Source organism: Gymnodraco acuticeps, unplaced genomic scaffold (genome assembly GCF_902827175.1).
Source record: "Gymnodraco acuticeps unplaced genomic scaffold, fGymAcu1.1, whole genome shotgun sequence".
Taxonomy (NCBI): Eukaryota; Metazoa; Chordata; class Actinopteri; order Perciformes; family Bathydraconidae; genus Gymnodraco; species Gymnodraco acuticeps.
Window position 1 is genome coordinate 25,491 of NW_022990423.1, and position 21,825 is coordinate 47,315.

The 21,825-nt window shown below is 42.8% G+C and overlaps 1 protein-coding gene across 1 annotated transcript; it reads left to right on the forward strand.

Moving 5' to 3' along the window:
* The first annotated feature begins 1,066 nt into the window (after window positions 1-1,066).
* Window positions 1,067-3,947, forward strand: LOC117551911. Its single transcript, XM_034224994.1, has 2 exons — window positions 1,067-3,053; window positions 3,152-3,947. Exons 1-2 carry the CDS (start codon window positions 2,421-2,423, stop codon window positions 3,686-3,688), a joined length of 1,170 nt encoding a protein of 389 aa, XP_034080885.1. The 5' UTR covers window positions 1,067-2,420; the 3' UTR covers window positions 3,689-3,947.
* Window positions 3,948-21,825: the final 17,878 nt, after the last annotated feature.

Consider the following 21,825-nt stretch of genomic DNA (forward strand, 5'->3'; position numbering starts at 1 on the left):
CGGCCTGCCGTGCACCCCCACCCGTGGAAAGCAAAAAAAAGTAAATAAAACGGTCAATTATATCTTAAATTCATCAAAAACTACGTTTTTAAAAATTCTCGAAAAACGGCTAAGTGCCAACGGGTGAGGGGGTCAACCCTTCGGCGCTTCGGGCGGAAGCCCCGGAGACATTTCCACTGACCCGTTGCACTTTTCAACGTAGAGGGGAATTCAGACCTCCCCTCCTCTGTTAACAATTTTCATTCATCTTTTCCAAGCTACCTTCTGCACGAAATCGGAAACCCGGTTTTTGAGAGCACTTAGAAAAAAACGGCCTATTTCTCATGATGGGGAAATCATGGAGGAATGCGTTCGATGAGTGAGCACTTTGGATCGGACACAATTGTTGCCCGGAGGACCCCCAATCACGGTTCTTACAAAACTTTAAGTTTTTGAACTGGCCTCTGGAGGAATGCAAGGGGAGTTTCGACGGAATAAAGAGACACTATTTTCGGACACATTTTCACATTTTAACCCCTTTCTCTGGTTCTTCCAAAAGTTAACTTTAACTTATTTTGCCTCTGGAGGAATGCAAGGGGAGTTGCCAGGGGACTCTACCTGCATTATGAGGCACTATTCCCGGACACATTTTCACCATTTTCACCCCTTTTCTGCGGTTCTTTCCAAAAGTTAACTTTAACTTTTTCTGCCTCTGGAGGAATGCAAGGGGAGTTGCCAGGGGACTCTACCTGCATTATGAGGCACTATTTCCGGACACATTTTCACCAATTTCACCCCTTTATCTGGTTCTTTCCAAAGTTAACTTTAACTTATTTTGCCTCTGAGGAATGCAAGGGGAGTTGCCAGGGGACTCTACCTGCATTATGAGGCACTATTTCCGGACACATTTTCATCAATTTCACCCCTTTCTCTGGTTCTTCCAAAAGTTAACTTTAACTTTTTCTGACTCTGGAGGAATGCAAGGGGAGTTGCCAGGGGACTCTACCTGCATTATGAGGCACTATTTCCGGACACATTTTCACCCCTTTTCTGCGGTTCTTCCAAAAGTTAACTTTAACTTTTTCTGACTCTGGAGGAATGTAGGGTGAGTTGTCAGGGGACTCGACCCGCCTTAGGAGGCACTATTCCCGGATACATTTTATCCATTTTAACCTCTTTCTCTGGTTCTCTGGTTGCATCCGTCTCTGGATCATGGAAGAATGCATCCGCTGCATGAGGACTTTGGATCGGATACAATTGTTGCCTGGATGACCCCCAATCATGGTTCTTACCAAACTTAACGTTTTGAACTGGTCTCCGGAAGAAAGTAAGGGGAGTTGCCAGGGGACTCGAACCGCCTTAGGAGGCACTATTTCACCCAGTTTTGGCTCCCGCCTTGCCTTGATGATAGGACCGATAGATGACAGGGATCTCTGCCCGCCTAACGAGTGCCTAAATGGGACACCTTTCGCACGATGATGCAAATGGGTTATTTATTGAAAATAAACCGGAGAGATTTGACATGGGGTCTTTCTAGTTCGCTGAGTGCAACTTTCTTATTTTCACCTATCCTTCTTTGTCCCCCCCGGTTCTATACATTATACTGGTGACACTTCCCGGTACCGAAATGCTCAGGCATACAAAAATGATGGCGATCGGTTGTCCTATCTGTAATAGTCCCTACCGTGCCCTGAGCAAGCACCTGCTGAGGAACCATAGTGTGCGTAATTTAGTTGAAAGAAGAATTCTGCTGTTGTTGGCGAAAGGACGGATAAACATTAGGCTCCATCCCTGCATTATTGCAGGATGCGAGTACAACGGGACAAGGCTGGACCGCCACTTGTACAGAAACCATGTTGAGCTGTCCCGGCAGGAATTACATGTGGTTTTAACTAAACTAAAAATGAAAGTGGCCACGAAGAAGCTTCATGAACTCAGTTTGACAAACCCCACAGTAGCAATGATTACCTCTTGGGATGTGGACACTGTGGGTGATGATGTCCTGTCACAACCTCCACCCTTGTCCCCAGTGATTAAATGTGACAACCCGGACTGTAAGGAATGGAGGATGGATGCAAACAGAATGAAGGCTCAGAGGGACATATATGCTGCTGAGGTGAAATCCCTGCGCTGCATGCTGCAGCAGAGGATTAAACATAACCGAAAGAGGATGAACCAGAGGGCCGAGGACCAAGAGCGGGTGTTTCTAAGGAAACGATCCCGAACAGAGTCAACACCAAAGAGGCTGTCCAAGTCCAAAGGTCCCTCCTGCAGGAAGTCCCCCATTGCCTCTCACACACCTGTATCCAGCTCCTCAGAACCTGCATCCATAGATACCGAGGCCTCGTCATCCTCCCCTCCCATACATTCCCCCTGGTTCAGCGGCAGGGGCCGGGGGAATCGAATGCGGGACATTACATTCCCACGCATCATGGAGAAGTATGCAAGGCTACCGGGACCATTATGAGGGCATCGATCCAACAGTGAGGCTCCAAGAAAACGCAGTCTCCAAAATAAGCAGAGTCAAATCATTCCTAAGCTTCATGGCACACGGTTTCAATCGCCTGTCTGACTGGCTCTTTTTGAGGGATCTGAAGAGGATACGTGGGTGGTCCCGGAGCCTGATAAAGTCAAGCCTACAGGTCACGACATCTGACTTCTATATCAAAAATATATCACACTTTCTCAAGTACATGAATGAAACACCATGCAAGGGGAGCAGGCTCAACCAGAATGACATGATTTTAATCACACGGGAAGTTGCTGCCATCCTGAAGTCCATGAGAAAGAAGGTGTTTATCCACCAGATGCAGGTGAAGCGGGACAAGATGGAAGGTCTGCCAAGCCATAAAGACATCATGGCATGTTTGACTGTGGCCAAAACTCGCATCCCTCAGCTCCTGGACGTGATGACCAGCAATCCGACTCACGCAACCCGGAGCCTGCTCTATGGGTACATGACCCTCAATTGGAGCTGCATTTATGGGCACCGTCCGGGGGTCTACTCCAACATGACCAACACGGAGGTCCTAAAGGCGGAGATAACTGGCACTGCCTTTGGCCACCTCATCCACATGAGTGAGCTATTAAAACATGTGTTTATTCTGGCAGTGATACACATGTTGTGGATGATTGATACTTGTATTGACGCTCTCTAACTCTGTCATAACAGGTAAGCAACCACAAGACGGCCAACGCGTTCGGGGAAGCGCAGATGTACCTCACCATAGAAGAATTTGGATGGATGAAGAGATGGCTGGAAATCAAGGGGACGCTGACCGGCACCAACAACCGCTACTTCCTCTGCATAGCGGGGAAGAACCCATCGAGGAACCTTGCCAGCTTCCTGAGGTTGGCATGGGCTGATGTTGGACTAAAAGGTCCCATTAACTTCACCGACCTCCGCACAGTCCACGCCGATAATGCGAAGAGGTTTCAGGACATAAGCAACTGCCAAAGAGTGAGTGATTTCATGTGTCACAACACTGCAACTGCAGACACATTTTATGCCAAGAATCCTTCTTTGAAGGAGGCTGCGGACATACGAATGCTCTTCACAGAGTCACTGCAAGCAGCGGCCGCAGCAGCATCAGGGGTGAGTGAAGACAATTTGGGGGACATTGACATCCACAGTGACCGTGACAGCTCTGGAGAGGAGCATAGCCCTACTCCCTACCAAGACTCCACCGATACCGAGACGTCAGATTAATTATACAAAGACTTCAACGCTTGGAGAGCGGCGAAGAGGGAACAGTCAATGGCCGAACACAGTCCCTCAGACACGGGTGAAGAGAGGGTGCCAGCCTCTGCACCAACTTCACCCGATACGGACAATGTTGCCAGTGACCAACTTGTAAATATGCAATGTTTTGTTGTACTCAGTCCGCTTGTGCTGGATGAGTTAATAATGTTATAATGTTATAAAGTGTCAATGTATATATTTCTGTAAATAAAGTTTGTTAAAATTACTTAATTTGTCCTCTTTTTTATAACCCAATATGGGTGTTTCCCCATTAAGATCCCCAGGGGCACGAGGTTCTGGTGGTGTGCATGAAGGGGTTTAGTCCACGTGAGGAGTGCTCAAATGTGGGAGGATGTGTAAGGCAGCGGAGGGTAAAACAAGTTAAAGTGTGAACCTCCAGCAGGGCAGGTGGTGCTGCTGTGAATAAGGCCGACTATGGAGTCCGATGGGCGGACTGTAAAGCACCGCAAAATACACCCCCTTATAGGTTACCAGGGCCATGAGAACATCCTCCATAGGAGGGTGGGTGCTGCTGCTGTGAATAAGTCCGACTATGGTGTCCGATGGGCGGACTGTAAAGCACCGCAAAATAGACCCCCTTATAGGTTACCAGGGGCACGAGTTTCTTGAGGGTGTAATCATCTGGGTTTAGTTCGTGGGGGAGTGCTTAAGTTCGGGGGCCCGGGGTCCCAAGGTGCTAGAGGTTATGGAAGTACGCATGTCAGGTAGATATGCTGGAGGTCTGTAGTCCGTGTTTTGGGTCTCTGTGAGCGGCCAAAGTGAGGTGGTTTTCCCGGTGTATGTCATGGAAGTCTGAAATAGCCTGTTTGCCCATGTCAAATCTTATTATGAGGCACTATTTTGGGATACATTTTATCCATTTTAACCCCTTTCTCTGGTTCTTCCAAAAGTTAACTTTAACTTATTTAGCCTCTGGAGGAATGCAAGGGGAGTTGCCAGGGGACTCTACCTGCATTATGAGGCACTATTTTGGGATACATTTTATCCATTTGAACCCCTTTCTCTGGTTCTTCCAAAAGTTCACTTATACTTATTTAGCCTGTGGAGGAATGCAAGGGTAGTTATCAGGGGAGTCTACCTGCATTATGATGCACTATTTTGGGATACATTTTATCCATTTTAACCCCTTTCTCTGGTTCTTCCAAAAGTTCACTTATACTTATTTAGCCTGTGGAGGAATGCAAGGGTAGTTATCAGGGGAGTCTACCTGCATTATGATGCACTATTTGGGATACATTTTATCCATTTTAACCCCTTTCTCTGGTTCTTCCAAAAGTTCACTTATACTTATTTAGCCTGTGGAGGAATGCAAGGGTAGTTATCAGGGGAGTCTACCTGCATTATGATGCACTATTCCCGGGTACATTTTATCCATTTTAACCCCTTTCTCTGGTTCTTCCAAAAGTGAACTTTAACTTATTTAGCCTGTGGAGGAATGCAAGGGTAGTTATCATGGGACTCTACCTGCATTATGAGGCACTATTTTGGGATACATTTTATCCATTTTATCCATTCTGTACATTTGGCTTACCGCGACTGGTAGTTAATGTCGCTACGGGGGACGCGTATATCCCTAAGGTATGTCAGGTTTCATTTCTAAAATTGGTGAAGGTCACCCTCTGGTTTCAAACTAGGGCTGCAACTAACGACTAATTTGATAATCGATTAATCTATCGATTAATGAAACGATTAATCGATTATTCGGATCGTTAAGGTTTTAACTGCACTACTACTTAGGCCTATATCGATACTGCTTATCGATCCGGTCCTTTTAACGATAGTACGTTGACAAGAAATAAGGTAAACTAACTAAACAAATTGTGAACAAAACTAACATTGCTTTTTATTTTAATTAAATGCATAATATTTCACATCAAAAGAAACAACAATGTTTTAACAAATCATATTAAATAATGTGATGACAGAACTGTAAACAGAATAGCTGAAACTTTAACAAAATAAATAACTCAGTTACCTCTAATCATTAACCCATGTTTGTATAACTGAGTTAACTCCGTGTGTTGCTGCTAGCATACATAACACCTGACGTGGAAACGTTACTCGTGGACGGAGCTACAGAGCTGCTAGAAAGACAGTGGAACCCGGTGCATTCCTCCGTCTGGATGTGGAGCACTTTTGATACATGTTTAGACAAATTGCTCGTGTTACCGCCCTTACATGCTAAACTGTTATTGCACTTTTGGTAACGAGTATTGTCCACATCGAGACGGCTAAAGTTTAACCACACCTCGGAGCGCGTTCTCTCGGCGATCTCCTCCTTGTGTGTGTGTTGCTGCATGTAGCAGCTGCGTGTGTGTGTGTGTGTGTGTGTGTGTGTGTGTGTGTGTGTGTGTGTGTGTGTGTGTGTGTGTGTGTGTGTGTGTGTGTGTGTGTGTGTGTGTGTGAACTGCCCCGTCCCCTCGCAAGCCGGCGGGGGAGAGATCTCTCGTCTGAATTGGGAAGATCGAAAATACATTATAGACGCATTTTATAGTCATATTGCATATTAGAAACGGAGTTGGCGACACTAAGACTGCGATATAATGTTTATGTAGCAATCATACATATGACATATGTTTTAAATGTCTCCTGTACGGTCCTGTATATAGCCATTTCAGAGACCTTATATACAGGACCGTCCTGTATATAGCCATTTCAGAGGGTTGTGCAGGACGCATGTTAGAAGCACTTTATTGCAGCTTCCCCGAAGTTTTTTAGAAACGAAATGATCGCTTCAGCCAAACCGGAAGTGACGAAAACTCAGGAAAACGATACGATAACAAACCATGGCGTCTATGCAGAATGAACGTGGAAGGGCAAATATACCAGACAAAGAAGAAGGATTGTACGAGGTATCCAGTGATGATAGTGAGTCAGAAACATCCTCTCGGCTTTCCTACGAAAATGTCGTTTTAGGAACTCAATCTGAATCCGGTTCAGTAAGCGACGATGGTGACAATATTGAGCCAGACGATGGACCATTACGTCCTTATTTGTTCGAGCCCGAGGTGATGGTTCACGGCATGGGCAATGGCGAGGATGACCAGGACCAGGCGCCAGATGATGCACCCCTACGCACAAATAATCTTGACTGGTAGGTCCCTAAGCATAGCTCACGCATCTTAAGATCACCTGTAGCCTTTACAAATATTAATCATTGTTAACCAGTTAAGGCCGAAGGTCCCCCCAGTGGACCCCTCCCACAGTTTTATTTCTCTCACATGTCTCAGGGCTTCTTAACATTTATGAAACTATTAATGTTTCATACCCTTTTAAAAGGTAAGAAACTCCGCTAACTGACAATAAGAACAATTGTTAGCTAGAAAAAACACAAGAGTAATACCAAGCCTTTGAATTAGCATTGAGCGAAACAATGCTAACTAATGCTAACGCTTTTTTACACACAACACACGGTAGAAATGCCCTTATTACTATCTTAACTGCACAAACAAGATATACGATTTAAAGCTGAGACTCCACAGATTCCACACATGTAATGTCATCACTGTAAGACCTCGAATTCCTGGAGCTATCAGCCAGAAAAGAGAAAGTAAACAACATCCGGTTCCAAAAATATTACAATAATTACGTCTTACCTTTTTTGATTTGTGATCAAAAGTTGTGTTCAACGGAATAAAAACGCATCTCAAGGTTAATCCAATGTCGTTGTGTCACGTAGAATTTTTCTGTCGCACTACAGCCATACAAAACACATCTATTCACCATAATAAAGGTCGGCTATTCACATGCAAATGCTATTGAATGTCCGCCATTGTTTGTGCCCGTCTTCCTGAGCTCTCGTCATCACCCGAAGATTCCCGACGATTCCCGAAGTATTTCGTTTCATTGAGAGGGCGCAGTAAAATTGAAAATAAAATGAAACTAGGCGGATGAAATTAAAAAAAATTGTTTAATATGCTTCTTGTAATGGCAATTTCCTTTTCCTGTGTCCTATATATTTTTGCCGTTACTTTCACAGAAGGGTTGAAAAGTGATCCAGACGCAGACGCAGACACAAACAGATGATTTTCCGGTCCTTAGTTGTGGTTTATGATGATGTTTATTCGTCTTTACATACCAGGGTTAATTTAGCATTCTAGTGATTCTTTGAGCATCTGCCGGGCTGGTGGAATCGGTATGCTCTTCTCCTACTGTGTCCCCTCCTCTCCTGTCACCTATGACCTCCTTATATACACCCGGTGCAGCTAAACCCCGCCACCCAGTGTTCATAAATAATATTGCACTATACATATAACTTAAATAAACTGACACACCAACATCACCCACAAAATGGCTCCTACACACCGGCCCCTAATTGGCTTTAGTATGGGAAAAAAGACAATTACCAATAAATAATAAAGGAGCTATACAAAAGGTGTGTATGTGTTAGCATGTAATTCTTAAAGTATTTGTAGTTTCTTTTCTTCTCTTCTTCTCCCTTATTTTAAGGGTCATCGGTCTTTGCTGTTCTTTATGTCTCAGCTTCCTGGAGCAGACATATCTTTGTTATTGGTCTCACTAAGATGTTGCTCTTGGTTTGAAGTCGAACTGTGCGCACAATACCTTGTGCGTCTGGTTTTGTCTCCAGTATTCTGCCCATTAACCAGGAGCCACGTGGAGCAGTGGAATCAGCCACTACAACAATGTCACCTGGAGCAAAGCTTCTTTTTTCCTTTAACCACCGTTGTCTATTTTGGATTAGAGGCAGGTATTCCTGTGTCCACCTTTTCCAAAAGAGATCTGCCATATATTGCACTTGTCTCCATCTGCGTTTGATGTACAAGTCTTCCTTTACAAAGAGTCCAGGTGGTAGTTTTGGCTTGGTTTTCATCAGAAGAAGATGGTTAGGCGTGAGGGCCTCTAGGTCCATCGGATCGTCAGAAGATTTTGTAATTGGTCGATCATTCAGAATCGCTTCGACTTCACAAAGAAAGGTTTGCAATCCTTCGTCGTCCAGAACTTGTTGCTTTAGAACAGAACACAGCACATTTCGAACCATACGGATCAATCGTTCCCAAACACCGCCGTGATGGCTTCCTGCTGGGGGGTTAAAATACCACCTTATCCCTCGCTGAAGCATAGCACTCTGAATTCTGTCTTGATTCAAACCATTGAGTGATTCCTTTAGCTCTCTATTTGCGCCGACAAAATGTGTGCCATTGTCTGACCTTAAAGAGGAAACTTGACCTCGTCGACAAATAAATCGTCGTAGTGCATGGATGCAGGAGTCTGTGTCAAGTGCGTATGCAACTTCAAGATGTACTGCTCTGCTTGCCATGCAAGTGAAGATTACGCCATATCTTTTGACAAGACTTCGTCCTCTCTTGATCTCAATAGGACCGAAGTAGTCTACTCCTGTATTTGTGAAGGGAGGTGTATCTGGTAGAATCCTTTCCAAGGGCAAGTCTGCCATTTTTTGTTCTCCAAGTTTTCCACGATGCCGTTTACACACAGTACAGTTTGATATAATCTTTCTTGCCGCAGAGTTAGCTTTGATTATCCAGTACTTTTTACGGAGTCGAGACAGCATCTGATTCCTTCCTCCATGTCCAAGGTCTTCATGAATATCTCGTAACAATAGTGTGGATATGTGAAGATCCTTTGAGAGAATGATCGGATGTTTGGGCTCTTCAGGCATTGCTAGTCGTTTCAAGCGACCACCCAGTCTCAGGAGTCCATGATCCAATATTGGATCCAGTTTGTACAAGCAACTGCTTCCTTTCACATTATGTTTACCAGCTTCTAGTAAAGATAGTTCTTCTTTGAACCGTTGCCTTTGACTAAAAGAAATGACTGCATTTTCTGCTTGAACAAGATCTTCAGGACATAAACATTGTCTGCGGAGTGTTCCTTTAAAGGCCTGTATCTTCCTTTCGACCTTTTCCTTTAATCTTCTAGGATCCTTTTCAGAGCCATTCACAGTAGTCTGAATCTCCTTTCTCCTTTGAATCAGCTTCAAGAGTGTCGTTTTTACTTTAAGAAGCCAGGCTACAGCAGTCTTCAGTTTTCTCCATGATGAGAAGTGGTTTATCAGAGAGTTTGTGGGGCTCAATGAATCTTTGACAATGACGTTCATTGTGATGTCCTGCTTGATTTCTGGATCATTGCCAGGGATATCTGAATCCACATGAGAGTTTGTCCATTCTCTGTCTGGCATGGAGAGAAACTCAGGTCCCTTGATCCATCTCCTACAGTTTACGAATTGGTCTGCCTTTAGTCCTCTAGAGGCTTCATCTGCAGGATTTTCCTTTGTTCCAATATACCTCCATTGTGATACATCCGTGGCATCCCTTATAAGAGAGATCCTGTTTGCTACAAATGTTTGAAAGCGTTTGTTTTCGTTTTTTATGTATTTTAGCACGGTAGTGCTATCAGTCCAGAAGACGGATTGGTCCAGTTGCAGCTGTAATTCGTTCTTCAGCATTGTGTCGATTTTGACAGCCAGGACTGCTGCTGTAAGTTCCATTCTGGGAATTGTAACTTGTTTCAATGGTGACACTCTGGATTTTCCTGTTATGAATGAAACATGCACTTCTTTGTTATCATTCTCCAGTCTTAGATATGAAACAGTGCCGTAGCCGCTTTCACTAGCATCAGAAAAGTGGTGCAGTTGTGCATGTCTGACATGACCAAAGCTTGTTGGCTTCATGCACCGGTCCACTTGAAACTCTGCCATCTTATTGATGTCTGCTAGCCATCCTGACCATTGCTGAACTAAAGCTTGTGGTATGTTTTCATCCCATCCAAGTTTCTTCCTACAAAGCTCCTGCATGATCAGTTTGGCTGGTAGGGTGATTGGTGCCAGAAATCCTAAGGGGTCGTATATAGAGCCGACAACAGACAAGATGCCACGTCTTGTATATGGTCGTTCTTGTGCAGCAATTTTGAACTTGATCACATCCGTTTCAACACACCAGTGCAATCCCAGTGCTCTTTCCATTGGTAGCTTGTCCCTATCCAAGTCCAAGTCCTTGGTCTCTTTGGTTCTGCTTTGTTGTGGAATGGATGCTAATACTGCACGGCTGTTGCTGATCCACTTTGACAGCATAAATCCTCCCTTTCGACAGAGAGCAATCAGGTCTCCTACCATTTTTACTGCTTCTGACTCAGAGGGCATGGATTTTAGGCAATCATCCACGTAGAAGTTATTTTTAACTGTGTCTACCACATCTGCTGTAAAGTTATCTTTGTTGTCCTCAGCAGTCTTTCTCAATGTGAAGTTGGCACAACTGGGTGATGATACTGCTCCAAAAAGATGTACCTTCATCCGGTATTCAGCAAGATCCCGTTGCACATCACCGTTGGGCCACCACAGGAATCGTAGATAGTCAATATGCCCCTTTGACACCTTAACCTGATGAAACATTGCTTTGATGTCAGCCATTAAGGCAACTGGTTCTTGTCTAAATCTGATAAGGACTCCAATGAGTGAGTTTGTTAGATGTGGACCCTGAAGCAGTTGGCAGTTAAGTGATGTTCCTTTGAAGACAGCACCACAGTCAAAGACCACCCTTAATGTTCCTTTCTTCGAGTGATATACCCCATGGTGAGGTATATACCAACGCTTGTTATCACTTGGCTTTAGCTGGTTTACTGGTACCATTTCAGCATAATCGTTGTTGATCATTTCCGTCAGAAAGGAAGTGTATTCATCGTGAAATTTCTCATTTTTTCCAAACTTGCGTTTCAGGCCTTGGATACGCTGCTCAGCGACGCATCGGTTATTTGGCATGCTAGGATTTTCTTGTCTAAATGGTAAGTCTAGGCAGTAGTGTCCATCTGTGGATTTGCAGAGTGATTCATAATGTTCAGGAATTGTTTGTCTTCTCTGGACATTTCCTCTGTTTCCTTACTTGTATTTTCATTGAAGTCATGATTGTATTGTTTGACCAATAGCTCCTCTAGGTGTACAATGGATATCCGATTGACAGTAGCAACAGGGTGGCCATTAGCATCTCTGCTGTCGTTGCTTCCTTTTAGGGGACCATAGAAGACCCACCCCAGTAGGGTCTTTACAGCGTACGGTCCTTCTCCTTGGCTATTGATCAGCTCCCAAGGTTCCAATACCTTAGGAGAATTTGTCCCAATGAGTAGGTCAATGCCAGAAGCAATTTCATTAATTTTGATGTCCTTTAAGTAAGGCCATTTTTCCAGATCTTCTTGTAGAGGAATATTGTGCTTGGAAACAGGCATGGTTTTATGTGTAAACACATCGGATAGTTGAAGGAAATTGTTTTCGTCCAGACTCAATATTTCCAACCCTGAGATATGATGACTAGACACAATCTTTCTCTGATTCATTGTCTTTAGGAGAATGTTAGTCCTTTGTCCTGTAAGGTTTAGCCTCCTCATTAAACTTTCTGTGCAAAAGGTGGATGAACTTCCATGGTCCAGAAATGCATAAGTTTGTAACACTTTGTCCCCTTTGTGGCTCTTTACTTGTACTGGTACAATGGAGAAGATGGAGTTTTCATCACCGGCCCCAATGTGACCACATGTATGAGGTGAGATGACACTATTACTTTCCATTGGCTTCCCTGGCTGTTTTGTGTGTTCTGCTTCCTCTCTTTTGCCTTTTTGTTCAATGTGGAGTATTTCAGGATGACTTTGATTGCACACATAACATGTCAAACGACTGTGGCAGTGTTTGCTCATGTGTCCTATTTTTAGGCATCCAAAACACACCCCTTTTCCTTTCAAAAAGTCAATTTTTTCTCTGTGTGTTTTCTTCAGGATGTGTGGACACTGCTCCAATGAGTGACCACTTCTACTGCAGAACAAACACAAATGTAGGGAGTTGTGGCTTGATGGAGGTATTTTCATTCCATTCGTTGTTACATGTTCTAGCACTGCTGTTCTTGGGCAGGTAATAATTGTTGCAAAACTACTTCCCCTTAGGCTTGGTTTTCCCTTTGAAAAGGTAGAGATAACAGTTTTGATAGCTGTAGTTGGTTTTATCATCCTGGATGCTTCCAAACAGAGGATCTGACAGTATCTTCACTTGCCTCTCTATGAAGCTAACAAGGTCAGGAAATGTAGCTCGATGCCCACGCTCTTCCTGTAGCTGACATGCTCTATTCCTCCACTTGTCTCTGAATTTGTAGGGTAGTTTCTGAAGTATGTGTTTCATGTTTGAAACAACATTCATTTCATCCATATAGGTGAGATGTTCCATTGCATTGCAACAACCTCTTAGGAACAAAGAGAAGGCTTGCAGTGCTTTCACATCGTCGGCTTTGATCATTGTCCAGGTAAATGCTTTGTTCATGTATGCAGTGGCGATCTTATGTTCATTACCAAAGTGCTCTTTAAGCAGCTGTTTTGCCCTTTGATAACCTTGAGCTGGAGGCAGATGTTGGCAGCTGCGCACTAGGTCCTGTGGTTGTCCTCTAGTGTATTGCTCTCGGTAATGCAGGCAGTCACTTTCATCATTAGTTTTCCGCTCTACTCCTCTTTCAAATGCACGGATGAAAGCTTCAAACTGCAATGGGTCACCGTCATAAACAGGAATGTCTCTTGGAGGTAAAGTAGAAGTGAGATGTTGTTGAGCCAGCATAGCAGTGTTGTCATTTTGCCTCTGGATTAGGTTATAGATGTCACCTTGATTACCATTGTTGATTACAGGTGGTGTGATGTCAACATGTCCCTGCACATGTGTCTGTATACTTTGTCTGGGAATAGAGGTTTGGGCTTGATGAGGCAAGAATTCAGTGGCCTGTACGTTAAATCTTGCTGTAGGGTTTCTGTAGTAAGAGCTCATCCCATCTGATGCTCTAGAGGTGTGTCTTGATCCCATGCTGAGCACGTTTAGTCTGGCATTGGCTTCTGCCAGCTTAGTTTGTATATCCAGTTGTTCCTTTTTCCGTTTCACCTGTTCTTCCTGTTGTTCCAACTGTTGTTTCTGTTGTTCCAACTGCTGTTTCTGTTGTTGTTTCTGTTGTTCCAACTGTTGTTTCTGTTGTTGTTTCTGTTGTTCCAACTGTTGTTTCTGGTGTTTTAATTGTTCCCCTTCTACATCAAGCTCATGTTGTTTGTTCAGTGCTGCCGCCCTTTCGATTAAAGCCGCCCTTTCTGCCTGGGCTTTAATTTGAGCAGAAGAGGTAGATGATGCGTGTGATGAACCAGGTTTGTATTTTGACTGAGGGTGTGATGCCTTTGAAATGCTGTCATCAGGTCCGATGTCATCTGAGCTGACACTTTGTTCTATGGCACTTCCCACAATAGAGTGTCTAATTGCCTGTCCACTCTCAGATAACCACACATTTGCATCTTGTATAAATCCATCAAATATATGCATCGTTTCTTGCAGCCACTGCCTTTGCTTTCCCATTTCTTCTTCAGGCAGTTGAAGGTCAGTTAATGATTTGTGATTTTCTTTTAGTTCATCACACAACTTCTTAAATTCAACCAGTTTCAACTGTATTTCCTTTGCATTGTCTTCTGAGCTCATAAGCTCTTTCAGTACTTCCATTAACTTTTTTACTTGTTTGTAACTGAAGTTTTGTTAACATTCAGGTAAATGTGTTACCAATTCGTGTTATTTGTTGTGCATGACCGGAAGCCAATAGCGTAACAGGTTAAAGGTCATGATGGGTATAAATAAAGCCACGCCTCCAATGGGAGAGTCCGTTGAATGAAATGTCACTGTCTCTGATGTTTCGTTATTCCTCCGCTTATTTGGATGCTAAACAGCAATGAAGTTATGCTTACTCTGCTAACAGGTTATGGGCCCAGAGACACCCAAATAAGTATTTCCGGCGTTTGTCCACCGATGGAAAGTCGCAACGAAGCACGTGTGGTGGATTAGCAAGCTAAGCTAACGCCATGAGCAGGTTGGGAGCAGGATCCAGTAGCCGCTGGTCTCGGCTAGTGTTTGACGGGGATGAAAAGAACTATGAACTGTGGGAGACGAAATTCTTGGGCCATCTTCGCTTACAGGGACTGAAGAATACTATTTTAAGGAGTCCTACGGACATAATTGAGGAAGATGAAGAGGCGGACGATGAAGGGAAAAATGAAGAGGCTTATGCAGAGCTTATCCAATTTCTTGATGACAAAAGTTTGTCCCTTGTAATGAGGGAGGCGGCGGATAATGGTCGGCAGGCATTGAAGATTTTAAGAGACTATTATGCTGGCACAGGTAAACCACGTATTATCAGCCTATATACTGAACTGACATCACTCCTAAAGTCAAGCAGTGAAAGTGTGACGGAGTATATAATACGTGCAGAGACCGCCATCACCGCTTTGAGAAACGCGGAGGAGAAATTAAGTGATGGGCTTCTTGTAGCAATGGTTTTGAAGGGACTGCCAGAATCATTTAAACCATTCGCCATCCACATCACGCAAATTGACCGGACAATAAGTTTTGCGGAATTTAAGACTAAGCTCCGCAGCTATGAGGATACTGAGCGAATGCGCACACCGCCACCAGAGGACAACGTCATGAGGGCGCGGGAGCAGTTGAGACCGAGACGACCCTCTGTTCCAAGAGCATGGGATAAAGGAACCAAGTGTGCGGACATTGTTTGTTCCAGGTGCGGCCTGAGTGGACACAAGGCCGGAACGTGCCAACGTAAGCTGTGGTGCAGTCATTGTAAAAGCAACACGCATCGGGATGTGGCCTGCAGGCGGAAGCAGCGACGGGAGGACGACGCGCGGAAAGCTTCGGATGAAACGACTGGCGAGGAGTATGCTTTCCGAGTCAACGACGTGGACAACAAGGTCCAGCCAGGGCACAGCATCACCGAGAGAGGACTGATGGTGGACACAGGGGCGACTTCACATATCGTCACGGATGTAACAAAGTTCAAGAGGTTTGATGATGACTTCCAGGCTGAATCCCACTGTGTGGAATTAGCTGATGGTACCAGGTGCAATGGTGTAGCAGAAGGAAGAGGGGACGCTGTTGTTATTATGGTGGATAGCATGGGGAAAAGACACAAAACAACCCTGAATAAGGCGTTGTACATCCCATCGTACCCCCAAGACATTTTTTCTGTGAAAGCAGCTACTACCAAAGGAGCAACGGTAACCTTCGAGCAGGGCAAAGACGTCCTGCAACACAAAGACGGTACACATTTTCACATTTATGAATTGAACAGACTTTATTTCTTGAACACAGTAAATGATGAATGTGATGACCAATGCAACAGGTGTTATGATTTACAGACATGGCATGAGATCCTAGGGCACTGTAATTATGATGATATTCAGAAGTTACAGAATGTTGTTAAAGGCATGTCAGTTAAGGGTAAGGTAAACAAACCTCCACATTGTGATGTATGCACTAAAGGGAAGTTTACCCAAACCAGGAACAGGGAGCCTGATGTAAGAGCCAGAGCAGCTCTAGAGCTGGTGCACACAGATATAGCAGGACCAGTAGATCCGCAATCCAGAGAAGGCTTTAAGTATGCTTTATCATTCACAGATGATTACTCCAGTGCAGTGTTTGTGTATTTCCTTAAAAACAAAAGTGACACAGTGCAAGCAACAGAGAGATTTCTGGCCGATACTGCCCCATACGGGAAAGTAAAATGTATCAGGTCAGACAATGGCACAGAGTTCACAGGGAAACATTACCAAGCATTGCTATGCAGTAATAAGATTAGACATGAAAAGTCAGCACCGTACTCCCCACATCAAAATGGCACTGCTGAGAGGAATTGGCGCACACTTTTTGACATGGCCAGGTGCATGCTTATAGAAAATGAGATGCCAAAAAGTATGTGGCCCTATGCAGTACAGACAGCAGCCGTAGTAAGGAATAGATGCTTTAACAACCGCACAAAACAGACACCTTACTTTATGCTGACAGGTAGACGACCTAACCTGTCCAGAATGCACAAGTTTGGGTCAGTGTGCTATGCCTATAAGCAAGACAAAAAGAAACTGGACTCAAGGTGTGAGGAGGGAATTTTTGTTGGATATGACAAAAATAGTCCAGCCTACATGGTCTATTTCCCTCACAGTGGAAAAGTGCAAAAATCTAGACTTGTGAAGTTTGTGACCAAGACCAATTCAGAAAGAGAAACACAAACAGAAACTGTCTCTGATGATGACTTTGAGGTACAGAACAAATCTGGCAAAATCAAGTGTGATACTAACGTTAGTCCAGTATCTATACCTGTGGTAACAGAGACAGAAGACGACAAGAGTGAGCTTAGGCGTTATCCTTCAAGAGTGAGGAAGAAGCCAGCTTACTTATGTGCCAGTGTATGTGGTAAGGAAAGTGAGGATCAGCTACTGACAAATATTGACTATTGTTACAGATTAATGTGCAATATCCCTTTAACATTTAGGGAAGCTGTAACTTCATCTGAGTCAAAACAATGGGTTATTGCAATGGATGAGGAAATGCAATCACTAAAAGAAAATACATGTATCCTGACCAACTTACCTCAGAGTGAGAAAGCAGTGGGGGGTAAATGGGTGTATGATATCAAAACCAATGTTGATGGGTCCGAAAGATACAAGGCACGATATGTAGCCAAAGGATACAGTCAGAAGAGGGGCGAAAACTATGATGAGACATTTTCACCTACCGCTAACCTCACCAGTATCAGAGTGTTAATGCAAAAAGCAGCACAGGAAAATCTGATTTTACACCAAATGGATGTTAAAACTGCTTACCTACATGCACCAATAGACTGTGAGATATACATGGAACAGCCAGAAGGTTTTGAGGTCAAATCCAGTAAAGGTGAAAAGTTGGTGTACAAGCTAGAAAAGTCACTATATGGGCTTAAACAGTCAGGCAGAAATTGGAACAAAATGCTGCATGAATATCTGAGTGAAAAAGAGTTCCTACAGAACCCGGCTGACCATTGTGTTTACACAAAAGAAACTGAAAACTGGAAAGTGATAATGATAATATGGGTGGATGACATAATCATTGCAGCTAGTGATAACAATGCATTGAAAGTTGTTAAGGAGATGCTCACAGCTAAATTCAGGATGAAAGACTTGGGGAAACTAAAACATTTCCTGGGCATTGATTTTGATCAAACTGATTCATGTGTAAAGATGTCACAGAAGAAATATGTGAACAAAATACTTGAAAGGTTTAACATGCAGGATTGTAAACCGAGAGCGACACCTTGTGAGCAAAAACTGAACTACTTAGATGATGCTGTACCGATGAAGGATGTTAGAATGTACAGAGAGGCAGTAGGTAGCCTGATCTAGCTGGCTGTGTGCACGAGGCCTGATTTGAGTTTTGTTGTCAGTAAACTGTCCCAGTATTTTTCTGAGCCGACAGAAGAGCAATGGACTACTGTAACACATGTACTGAGATATTTGAAAGGTACAATCGACAGGGAACTGTGTTACCGGAAAAGTAAGAGTGAAAAACTGGGCTTACAAGCATACAGCGATGCAGATTGGGCTGCTGATCTAACCGACAGACGTAGTATGTCAGGTTATTGTGTTAGCCTTAATGAGAGCGGGCCACTGGTTTCCTGGAAAACAAAAAAGCAGCCAACTGTCGCATTATCAACTTGTGAAGCTGAGTATATGGCTTTAGCAGCTACTATGCAGGAGTGTATGTACTTAATACAACTACTAGAAGGCATTGACAAATGTGAATATACACTACCTACGATTTACGAAGACAACCAGGGCACAATAGCGTTGGCAAAGAATCCTGTTAACAGACAGAGATGCAAGCATATTGACATTAAGTATCATTTTCTGAGGTCTACTGTGGAAGGGGGAAAAACAAATCTGATTTATTGTCCAACAGACCAGATGGTGGCAGATGTTATGACAAAACCTGCACCAAAGTTTAAGTTGATTAAGTTTGCAAAGTTTATGTTTGGAGAGTAACAATTTCTGTAAGGTAGAGAACCTTATAATGTTTTTATTTGTTAAACAAAAAAAAAAACACAAATGTGATATCAAGTGGGGGTGTTAACATTCAGGTAAATGTGTTACCAATTCGTGTTATTTGTTGTGCATGACCGGAAGCCAATAGCGTAACAGGTTAAAGGTCATGATGGGTATAAATAAAGCCACGCCTCCAATGGGAGAGTCCGTTGAATGAAATGTCACGGTCTCTGATGTTTCGTTATTCCTCCGCTTATTTGGATGCTAAACAGCAATGAAGTTATGCTTACTCTGCTAACAAGTTTCTTGCTTTTTGGCAGTTTGCAATAAACAATTCCAATCCTTTGGCAGTGTGAGTGATAATCCTTTTTTCTCTCACAGATTGCAGTCCAACAGCGCCATCTTGTGACGTGACGTCAGATGTCACAGACATGATTAATGTTCACTGTCCCTTTAAGTTTCGTTCTCAGGAATTGTCCGTTAGCTGACAGCGCGCTGTTTCAAACAGCTGACAATGTTGCAGCACCACCTCCATTTACTAAGCCATTGTCCAATACAGCTTAATATCTCTTTTACAATCTACTTATCACGCTGCACGGTGCACATACCCGGCCGCTTTCCCAGTCCTCTCTCAGCCTCTTCGGTCCTCGCAGGTGGGAACAATCTCCAGCTGATTGTGGCGTGTGCAGCTGATCCGTGATGAGAAGTCGATGGTGCAATAATCCAATTATTTGTTTTCCCCGAAAACGATCCTTAATCCAATTTGAAGTGAATCCAATTGTCCAGTTTCACTCAAAAGTACGATTCCACTTATTGTAATGGCAATTTCCTTTTCCTGTGTCCTATATATTTTTGCCGTTACTTTCACAGAAGGGTTGAAAAGTGATCCAGACGCAGACACAAACAGATGATTTTCCGGTCCTTAGTTGTGGTTTATGATGATGTTTATTCGTCTTTACATACCAGGGTTAATTTAGCGTTCTAGTGATTCTATGAGCATCTGCCGGGCTGGTGGAATCGGTATGCTCTTCTCCTACTGTGTCCCCTCCTCTCCTGTCACCTATGACCTCCTTATATACACCCGGTGCAGCTAAACCCCGCCACCCAGTGTTCATAAATAATATTGCACTATACATATAACTTAAATAAACTGACACACCAACATCACCCACAAAATGGCTCCTACATTCTTTTTAATAAAAATACATAAGTTAAACCCAAAATTCGCGGATTTCCACTATCCCTTTAATGCCTGCATTTGAGGACGAAAAATAGCTCAGTCAATGCTTTAGGGACAATGAAATGATTTGTTTAAATATTAGATATGACGTTATGTGTGCTTCTGTGACAATGAAGCTTATTCATTAACTGCAGACTGTTCATTCATAATATGATTATCTTTGTAGTACAAAGTGATGAATTAAAAAAACACATTAAAATTAAAAAATATATTATTTCTACAGCCGCTAAATAAACAAACCTTTCATAAATAACACACTTGCTCTGCAATAATGTCATATGTTTCTTGTCATTTCTGTTAGGAAAGGACATACCTGAAGGACACAACTGCCTCACCGTTTTCTCAGAGGGGCAAGAAGAAAATGAATAGCTGATTTCCGATTAAAGACCAATACAGGACATTCACTAAGAAACTACACTTTTATTGTGAACACAAAGTCAAACAGGACCATCATTTGTTTGTGACAGCTGAGCCCAGTATGTGCTCACAGATGCAGTTAGGGGGTTTCTTCATCAGGCCCGGTCCTCCTCCATCAGGCCTGGTCCTCCTCCCAGAGAAAGACCTCTCCACCTCAGTCCTCTCCAGCCAAACCCACAGACAGGACATCCGTCATGCTGAGGTTTCTCCCAAAGTCTCTGGACGCTGTCTCAATTGATCCACACTGTGAATATGAGGGGGAAATGTGTGTCATAAATGCTTTAGACAATAAGAAATATGAAGTTAACTGTAAGGAATGGCTCATTATTTTTTAAATAGACAAAACTATTACTGTATTTCAATATCTCATGTCTGAAAGTTTAATTTAAAAGAAGAAGAGGCCCCAAAAATAAAGATTGGTATATCAATAATTGTAGTTGATTTTGTCTTTTTAATTGTTTAAAGTAGATAGAACTGGTACTTAAGAGTTTGAATACAGTCTGGTTGCGGAGGAGGCACACAGGTAAGATCATATAGCTACCATCACATGTAACGAAGCTTGACTTGAATGTATTAAAAGTATAATTAAGTAACAGCAACAAATCAATAACAAAAATCATGCAAAAATGTGAATCTTTGCTGGGTCCACTGTTGAATTTACCACATATTGTATGTTTTAGAAACCTTAAGGCATTTATAGATGTGTATGCAAGTAACATCCCAAAACTCAATACCTTAGATTATTATTGAAAGTTTTGCTGACTCACTTTGGGGTCCTTTTTATTTTAGAATCGTTTTTCATGAGACAGTCAATTTAAATATTTGTACTATGCCATATTCACATTCATTTGTAACACACACGTAAGGGTAAAAGACAAACAACTTCAACAAATGTAATGCAATGAATAAGCTTCATTGTCACAGAAGCAAACATAACGTCATATCTAATATTTAAACAAATCATTTCCTTGTCCCTAAAGCATTGACTGAGCTATTTTTCGTCCTCAAATGCAGGCATTAAATTACATGTTCACGTTCTTCTGCCACAATAAATCGGTTTCTCCAGTGTAATGATAATAAAATGCTAAGTAAGTAGGCCTATGGGTAATAATATTAATAAAAACAACAACGTTTGGGTTCGTTCGTTTAATATGATGAACGTTAACCAGTAAGCCACAACAATCAACTCCAGCTCAACAAACCATATTGCAATATCTACGTCAACGTTATTTCTGGAACCAACTGGAAATGTGAGATTCATATTTTTAAGATACACAGATCTTATAGTGAGGTTAATCTATGGGTTAATCTTCTCATACCGTACTCTGCTCTTCAACACTAATGTGACGCTAGCTGTCTGCATCGTCGAGCATAGCTATTTTAAATTAACAATAACAATTTACAGTTACCTAACTAGCAAACTAACTAATGTACAAGCATGACCTTATTTTTACCAACCTCACCGAGAAGCCTTATGTTTTACAGTATAATCCTTCTTAATGTTTTACACTTCTCTATTATGTTTTAACTTGTATGCTACGGATAGCATCGTTAGCACAGATGTAGCTTCGTCTCGCTTGTTAGCTGAATAAAAAGACAA